Here is a 9,506-nt window from a genome sequence, read left to right on the forward strand (position 1 = left end):
AACGTTAAATGAGTGAATCCGTGAATTTGAGATTCATCCGTTGGCAAGGATCTTTAGGTCCAGTTCTATACTTTATACGTGAAATAATTCAAGTGGATATCTGAGATCATGGAAAAAGCAAAATGTAGAATAAAAAATGGATCTTGTTTTTGTTCATGAAAACCATTACAAAAATAAATTTGGTCTTTTTTTTTTAAGATTTTATTTGTTTTTAGAGAGGGGAAGGGAGGGAGAGAGGGAAACATCAATGTGTGGTTGCTTCTCATGTACCCCCTACTGGGGACCTGGCCTGCAACCCAGGCATGTGCCCTGACTGGGAATTGAACTAGGCTGGCACTCAATCCAGGGCTAAAGTTGGTCTTTTAGAAAGGCCCTCTATGCCTTAATTTTCCCCATAGCAACAGTACAAGATGTTACTCTGGAATCTCCACATGCCTGTGTGCGGTGGATTTATAGAAATTAAGGAGAAAGGTACAAACATAGAAATCGGTACCAAGTTTGTAACCATCATTGACTATAGATGAAAATGAAATATACACCTGGGCTCTGTAAAGGATATTATAATCTAAGTTTTAATGCATTAAATAAACTGCAAAACTCATTAATGAATGGCAAGGTCTGTGCTGCCTTCTTCTTTGTACCTCTAGCATTTAGTAAGGATAGGAGTTGCTGAGTGAAGTAGTTGTACTGGATTTGCATGACTGATTTGGGAAGAGACGGTATCACAGGAAGTGATATTTAGAAAGGACATAATGCCGGTAAGGGAAGGCTAATGAGAAAGAACTGAGTTAGAAGTTTTTAAAATAAGGCAAGATTCTACCAACTTAATGTTTTTGATTCAGCATTTGTGGAAAGTAGTGTTAGAATCTCATTTCTCAATTAGTAGCTGTTTTAAAAATTGAATTTTTACTATTTCTTTGTAATTTAAATTCATTAGCATGGACAAAGGCAAATTAAGAATTGAGGTTATGACACTGCCCTAGACTGTTAGGTGAGCATTTGTGAAGAGAACATTAAACATGGCCCTGGTGCTCAGCAGGGTGGGTGATGCCGGCAGACAGGGTGAGTGATGCAGGCAGCCAGGGCGAGTGATGCAGGCAGCCAGGGTGGGTGATGCAGGCAGCCAGAGGCTCTGCGAATGCGTGTATATATTTTATAGGTCATGTGTTCACATACCTATATGAAAACATGGGCTTTTGAACTGTAAAAAAGTGAGTCATGGGAATCGGTAAGGGTTTTTTTCTGCTTTATTGGGGTGTAAGTGACAAGTAGAAATTGTATGTATTTAAGGTGTACAACTTGATGTTTTGATGGACATATCCATTGTAAGATGGTCACAAATATATTCATCACCTCACAGAGAGAGCAGGAAGTGGTAATTCTATGCTATGCACTTTTGTGTTGTGAAAGTTAAGTTTAGACATGTAGGGTAAGAAATCACATGGGTATAAGTTGGCGGAGTGGAGGAGTAACGTTTTCAGTAATAGGGAACAAACATTCAGTGCAACGAGGAGGGAAGTTCACGTGTGCCAGATGACGAAGGAGCTCGCCTGTCAGGAATGGTCGCGAGACTGACACTGGGGTAGAAGGTTTGAGAATGAGAAAAGGAAGGGGTTGCTGGAACACCCCATAAAGTCTAAGAATTGGAATTGATACTTGCGTTTTGAAACGCGCTGCTTGGAAGCCACTGAAGAGGCAGTTCCGAGGCCTGCGCTGGCACGTGAAGGCAGCACAGGGGGCTGCTGGCGGACGGCGGCAAACCGTTAGAGCAGTTTCTGTGTTTCATGGCTGGTGTTGGCAAAGACGGAGGGAGGGGTGCCGATGTCTAGTGACTAGCAAACAGAGCAGCGTGCTGAGTTCTTTACTGTTGCAAGAACAACGTGGGAGAACAACAGCTAAGGCCAAGTACCTGTGCTCTTGGTGAGTATTAGAAATACACTCTCCTCTCCCCGGGAGGTGACCGTGGAAAAAGAATACAGTCTGAAGTCAGCCATTCTGACTTGTCAGCCGTTCTGACTTGTCAGTTTCTGGATCACAGAAAATACTCAGATATTTGAAAGTTACCCTGAGACAAGAAGCTTGACTGCAGAACAGTTTGACAGTTCGATTTCTAACACAGTGTTGAAATAAGAAAAAGATGGACTTAGAGAAAAGTTTGCATTTATTCTCTTAGCCCTTCCAACGTATCTCCACCTTTACAGATGCCTTACTTGGGTCACGGCGGTGGGGGCACCGTCCTCTATCTCTTGTGTGTGGCCTCATTTGATAATCCACCTTCTCTAGCTCAAGGCGTCTGCGAAGAGAGCTGCCGTGCGGTACTGACTGGCAGCTTTGTCCTCTGATAAATCTTGGAGCCGCTTAGAACGTTGATAGTGTAAAGGGATTCTTAAAGGAGCTGAAAAAGCCCTTCATTGTACACAGGTATGATTTTTTTTCTCTAAGTGTATTGTTTTTTTGCAGAGTATTTTGCTACTTTGGGAACAGTTTGAAGACACCAGTCCTCACAGCCACTACTCCCACCACAACTTGGCAGGGATCCTTCTCATCGTGCTGCGGGTCTGCCTCGCGCTGTCCTTAGGCTGCGGACTCTACCAGATCATCACGGTGGAGAGGAGCACCCTGAAAAGGGAGTTCTACATCACCTTTGCCAAAGTACGGTCTGCTCAGAAAGCAGCGTCTTCTGATTGCCAGCTTCGTTCTGCTTTCTTTAGCGAGCACACACAGGCAGCCGCATGCCGGCACCCATTAACCCCTCACCGTGTGCCGGGCCCCACTGTCAGCCCTGGGTGCTGCAGCTCACCTCATCTCCCAGCCTGGGTGGGGGGTGTTGCCCCCGTCTTACAGACCCCATGGGGCAGTGGTTTCCACTTTTGGCAGGTCAGTTTTGCCTGGCTCATGATTCCTTTACCAGTGGGGATTTTACATTTTCTGTAGTATCAGAATTTTAATTTTTAAAAATTGGAATAGTTTACATTTTCTCAAAAAAAAAAAGTTATTATTAGAGACAGTTCCTCAGAATTACACGGTGTTTTTGAACTGTGAGGAGCTCTCCGTCGGCATGAGCAGATGGGAACCTCAGGCTGAGCTCCACATTAGCTTCAGCATCTCACGACGCCCGTGTGACATGTTCATTCCCTGCTCCGTGCCCTTTGTGTGGTAGCGAGATCTAAAAGCAAATTTGGTTTTTTTCTAGATCCATTTGATAAAGGAAAAGGTCAGGAGAGTGGGGGCAGTAAAATTGCAAGTGTTTCTCCCTAGAAGGCGTGTCTGTCAGGGTGAGAGGACCCATATTCCCTCATCCTGGCCACTTTACCTAGCGCTCAGATAAGCCGGTCTCTGTGTGGGCCTCAGCAGCCGTGGAGGGAGGGCCCAGGGCCTGCTTGTTCCCAGTGCAGAGCACTGCCGAGCTGCTGCTGCGGCCCTAGAAGGCACCAGCCAGGCCAGAAGATGCCGCTTCACTTTTGAATTTTTTACAGGGATAGCCGTGTTGATTGTTTGAAAAGTGAGTATATATTTAAGGGTTTAAGAAACTAAATTTCCTCTTTTATTCTATGCATAAAACATTACCAAACATTTTCTATGAACTTCAAAAAATTATTTTTATATCTTACAATTTAACTTTTTGAATGTGTTCAAATGTTCAAAAGTATTGATAGAGTAGCAAAACATTTCTTACCTCTCCATCATCTGTCCAGTTATCACCTTCTCATATAGTCACTGCTGTTTTCATTTATCCTTCCAGAGAATTTTCATACACATTCCTATGTATTCCCTCCAATTTTATATAAATAGTAGCACACTAAAGACATCTTTCTGCCTCTTATTTTCCTTATCTTCAATATACTAAGCATCTCAACAGCTACTATTTACTAAATTATTTTAGTTCACATTTAATTTTGGAAAACAGAGTATATTGCCGTGGTTTTAGGAAAAATGGAAAACAGATGTTTGAAAGTACAATGTTAGGAGGTCCCCACTCTCACTCGCCCGGCCCCACTGGCTCCTGCACTCACCGCCCTCAAGCAGGGGCCGCTGTCGGTCCCGAGTGTTCTTGCAGCATCCATGTGTGCGTTCACACTCTTACCTTTTCCAGAGATACACGTGTGTACCTTGGTTTTCTCAATTACCGATTTGTTACTTATTTGTAGTACATCAAAATGTCCATATGTAAAAGATACAAGATTTTAAATTAAATACTCTAGCAAATGCCCGTTTGATTAGAAACAAAATATTAATGTCACGGCAGCAGCAAGTTTACTTCTACATTTTTTCTAAAGTTCTGCAAGTTCTCTACAGTCCACCTGAGGTCAATCAAGACCTCTGAAATATGCTACTTTATTTTTATCTGGGATATTCTGAAAGTAAAGACACAGTCGCACTTACTGGACTCACTTTTTATTTGTTTCAGGGCTGCATCTTGTGGTTTTTGTGCCATCCAGTGCTTGCATGCATTTCTGTCCTGTGTAATGACTACCAGAGAGATAAGGTGAGGGATTTAAATGATTAAAATAGTGTGGGGTAGTCTTTATTGAGGCTGTTTTTTCTTTCAGAGGCTTCTTGGATTCTTTACAATAAAACTTTGAAACAAAATATTGGACTGGTGACTATATAATTTAGAAGTTTAAAATATGAAAGACAAAATTTTCCATTTACTTTATAAGCAAAATGATGGAAAATAGCTTTGTTATTCATATTTTAGCCTATTTTATAATGCCATTTTATAAATCAGAATTCATAACCCATCTTTGTTAAGAAAAAATGGCAAAGTTCTTTTCTGCATAACGGTAAAAATCAAGATAGAGTCATAAAAACCAGTCCTGTCGCTGTAACAGCCTGCCCACTGCCGTCCCGTGGCCAAGCACCCGCATTCTCACCGCGTGGTCCCCCACCGTGTTAGGTGGGCAGCCCCTACCCGCAGCGCGTGTTCGAGTGCACACACGTCCTGGGCCCGGCCTGTTTATGAAAGGTGAATAGATAGGAAGGTGGTCTGCAGAGATGGAGAAGCCGCTGGAGAACTCCTGGAAGGACTTCTGGAGAACTCTTCAAGGTGCAGACGGGTGTGCTTCATCCCTGTTGCTGGACCAGCCAGAGCGCGACTCTTCTCGCGGTGTGTGCCGTGCGTGGCACAGTAGGGACGGAGTGGCGCAGCACGTCCCTCTCTCGTGTCTTATTTTGGCGTCTATAAGCTGTTAAGAGAGTTTCATCTTCGAACAATTACAGCTCTGAACATTAGCCGTATTTTTCTATGGAAAACGTATTATAAAGTGTGCCCGAGGTAACGATGGAGGGCAGGGTGTGTCTGTACAGAGGGTGGGGTGAAAGTAGGTCTATAGTTGTGAGTGCATGTCACTCTTGGTATTGTTCACCAGTCGTTGTATTATCTTTCCGTATGAACAACTGCAAGTCTGCTTTTACCCCATGCTGCCTCTGCTTGTACAGTACGGTATGCATCGCTTTGTGACCAGTCGAATTTACTTTCTCCTGGGCACGCGGTGAAATCATTCTCCTTCTTGTCTTTGCAGGTCATTACAATAGGTGTTATCCTTTGCCAGTCCGTTTCCATGGTCATTCTCTACAGACTCTTCCTGTCCCACAGCCTGTACTGGGAAGTCTCCTCGCTGTCCTCAGTGACGCTGCCACTGGCCATGCCCCCTGGGCACAAGGGCCGGCCTCACTTCTGACCCTGCTCGTCTTCATGGGAGTGAACAGAGAGTGCAATAAGGATCACAATTCTGACTCTTCTTCATACTTAGAGTATGAAAAATGGAACCTAGAAAGCAGAGCACGTTATTTATAAGGCTGCATTTAAGCAGTACCAAAACTGAAAAGGGTAATAAATGAAGTTTTGAAAAATACTTAATAAACTTTGAAGAAAGAGTGTGGTAATAAGGTGACTTATGCAATTTCCATGTGGAAATAAAGATGAAAAGAATTATCTGATATTTTGGTAAGAGATTCATCACTTATAATGACTCATGTCAAATAGTTAACTCAGGTTTGAGAGTCTTATAAAAAGTAATCAGTTAAATGATTACTTGCTTATACATGTCTGACCTAAGTCCAGCTATGAAGTCAGTGTAGTTCACTGATCAAAACTGCTTTTTATGCTTTAAAGAAAGTGCATTTCACATTGTGGTTGAAAGGAATTGAAAATGAAACTGCTTCAGAAAATAAATACCAAGTATATTTGTAGTTAATAAGCTTTTGTTTATTGGTGGGTGGGGTTTTTCTCCTCTTTCTTCTATCACTTTGGCTCTAATTCAGGTTTTACTTTGATTAGCAAAGGGTTTTTGACAGCTTATGAACAGTAAAATTGGATACATTATAGTGTGTGTTTTAAGGACAAAGGGTGTTAAAATCTGAGTATTTAGGTGAAAGGACAAGCAGGTTTACATGTTTAAAAAGAAGAAAAAAGTACTGTATGATATGGTACTAAAATTTTAATCCTGATATAATTCATTTCTCTTAACATCGAATGCCCAATCATAATTAAGCCATATACACAGATTAAATTAACAGAAACATTTCACATAAATGTTGGTTTCAGTCATCAACTACCCATGAGTTCCTGCCCAAGGATACTTAATCAGGATTAAATTTTCTATGAATAATTGAAAAACAAAATACTCACTGGATTTGTTCTAATCCGTATTGGCACTGGATTCTAAGTAGTTGCCATCTTGAAACTTTTGTAATAAAGCCTCGTCCTTCTGTGTGTGTGATGCCCCAGCACCGAGGAGGGTACTGAATACACTCTTACCAAGTGCCTGTGGACAGCCGTGCCAGCTGGTTGTCAATGCCGGCCGTGGGAAACGAGTGTTCCCGTTAGTGACTGACTGGAGGTTACTCTGTTTGTTTATGAGGTTGTTCAGGGCTTTTCACTTTGACCTCTGGCTTATTTTAAAAAATGTTTTAAATCTACTTTCAGAGGTATTATATTTTTAAGCAAGAAATGATGCGCTGATCTGGTAATTAAGCTTTTTAAATTAAATAGTTAAAATAATGTAGCACAACTTAAAAATATCCATGGCTACCGTTTTTCCCCTTACACCTAGTCTTATTGGAAATGAATAGTATTGTATCATTTTAAAGGTGAAAATATGTTTATTTTTCACTAGTGACTAGCAAAATGTCAAAGCGACAAAGTTCAGCCTGCTCATTAAAGCACCTGTAGCAGTTCTTTGTAAACTGTTTAGTAAATGAGGGCTCCAGGCTGAGACTAGACGTCTGGGGTGTATTTTAGGGTTACATGGTCTGCTGAGTGGCCATGACCTTTGCTTTGCTCACGTCTCACTGATAACACCAGTTATTGGCTCTTGTGTTCAACTGACGTGCAGCTAATTTAAGCTGATAAAACAAGGGAAGCGTTTTCTACATTTTGTGAACTTGCAACAATGGGAAGGGAATGGTTTTCGTGTTACCTTACACAAAGAACATAGAAACTGTAATCCATATATATGCAATATATTCCTGTGCTTGCATTTATGAAACTTTAACGGGTGTTTTTACTTTATTTTTTAATTTATGGTTGAAGTTGCTGATAATTTATTTTGTTATTCAAGAGCCATTGTTAAATGAAGTAAAACAATTGTTCATCATTAATGTATAGAAGAGTTGTTAATAAAGTTTAGTAAAAGGAGCTCAGACTTACCGTTCATTAAATTGTGGCATAGCATTCCCGTTTTCTGAATGTTTACATGGGATATGTCGTTCCAGATTACAAAAAGATGACTGTATACTGCGACTGATTGAAGATCAAAACTTTTCTAATTTTCTTTGTCAGAAAAATGCTTTTTTAAAATTTATTTTTATATTTTTCTTAAAGAAGATGGTCTGTCCAAAGCTTTTTTTTTTTTTTTTGAGGAAGCATTTTGGTGTTTTCCCTTAGAAAGGCACAGAGGATGTTTATTTTTATTGACATGTATCATAATGTTAGCCCCTACTTGAATCGGTGTGCACCTCAGGTGTGCGCTTCACTGTTTGCCCCTTGGCTTTTAGCCAAGCAGCATCGCTAGCAGGGAGAGAGAATCCAGGCAGAAGAGCTTGCTATAGGAGAGTTTTTCCTGATCTCAAGTAAAGCCAAGTCTGGTGAAAGTAGAAGGCGGGCAAGTCTACGGCCGACCCCAACGTAATGAGAGTAGGACCTACACATCAACGTGAATATCGGCCCCTTCAGTATGATTCCCGCAGGAGGCTGTGCATATTCCCTGGATGGTCTTTGAACATCTGAAAGTATCTGTGAAACGTTTTCTTTAAATAACTTAGTGATGGCAGACCTTTGGGGGGGTTTGTTTGCTTATTTGCTTCCCACTGCGCTTACACAAAAGCGATCCACGCTCGATACCCGGTCCTATGAGGCCCCACATGGCCTGGCCGCTGCCTGTAAGTCTGGTCTCACCACTTTGCACCACTCTCCCTCTAGCCACGCCCCCACCTCATCATCAGAAATGGCCTCACATCCACCATGGCCTCAGGACCTCTGCACTTACTCTTTCTCCAGCCTGACGTACTCACTTCCAAATGTGGGCATGGTTGTATGGCTGAGTCCTCCTCATTCTTCAGGTTCTCAGCTCCAATATCTCCAGAGACCTCTGGCCATCTGGGGGATTTTTTTGGTGCGAATTTAGATAAGCTGGGGATGTGTTGCTCAGAATCCTCTCCCTGCATAATTCCAGGATAGCGTGGGCCACAAGAGATATGTGATGCGAGATTGAGAAGGTGGAGGTAAAGCAGCTAGATCCAGGTTCTTTGTATAATTGGAAGGACCAAGCAAGGCACACACATGCTGCCCACGTTGTTGCCTGTCTGCTGGGTCATCTTGGCCTGTGGGCCGGCAGCTAGGCCCACGGGAGTGCCAGCTGCGATTCTGACTCCTGGGCCAGGTGCACGTTTAACTGAATGACAAAGGGTGCCAAGGGCTGCGGGACAACCCCGCTGTGGAAGTCGGAAGCATGGAGACAGACACTGGCCTAAGTTCCACTCAGTCCCCGTGGATTCTCATCATGGCGGGTTCCAGCGTGCCCTTGCATCCCCCCTTCACATCCGTCTGCCTTTCCCACCTGCCAGATTCAAAAGGAACAGCCGCCTGTAATCCCTATGATTAAATACCTTATTTTGTATATGAAAGATGGTGTGTGTGTGTGTGTGTGTGTTATATCCTAGTGGTTTTCCTCCTCTGGTCAGACCCTCACTGAAATGCCATCCTGTCTAATGCTGCTTCCCCATCCTAACTGCTCCGTTGCATTAGCTTCCTTCTAATTACCATCCTCTGCAGGCATTAGCTTAAATTCTATGGCACTTTGACCATCGTCTGTGTTGTTCATTGCTGCATCCCTAGCACCTAGAACATTCTCTGGTTACATTAGACACTCCAAAAATGTTTTGAGTGAGTGAAAAAGACTTCCAGACATGTACTTAGCAATACAGCATTATTAAATAATAGAACCTCCCATTGTGACGTCAATAATACCTTCCCTGTTCTTTATTCAATTATATGGAGCTGAGAA

At 42.4% G+C, this 9,506-nt stretch overlaps 1 protein-coding gene across 2 annotated transcripts in view; it reads left to right on the forward strand.

Moving 5' to 3' along the window:
• The window catches only part of GPR180 (G protein-coupled receptor 180), a 28,238-nt gene extending 20,599 nt beyond the window's left edge, over window positions 1-7,639 (forward strand). For both annotated transcript variants that reach the window (XM_024568743.3, XM_045201394.2), the window contains exons 7-9: window positions 2,461-2,652; window positions 4,409-4,486; window positions 5,523-7,639. In XM_024568743.3, coding sequence (XP_024424511.2) covers window positions 2,461-2,652; window positions 4,409-4,486; window positions 5,523-5,681 — 429 coding nt within the window. In that variant the 3' untranslated portion in view covers window positions 5,682-7,639. The remainder of the gene's footprint in view (window positions 1-2,460; window positions 2,653-4,408; window positions 4,487-5,522) is intronic.
• Window positions 7,640-9,506: the final 1,867 nt, after the last annotated feature.

This window comes from Desmodus rotundus, chromosome 13 (genome assembly GCF_022682495.2).
Source record: "Desmodus rotundus isolate HL8 chromosome 13, HLdesRot8A.1, whole genome shotgun sequence".
NCBI lineage: Eukaryota > Metazoa > Chordata > Mammalia > Chiroptera > Phyllostomidae > Desmodus > Desmodus rotundus.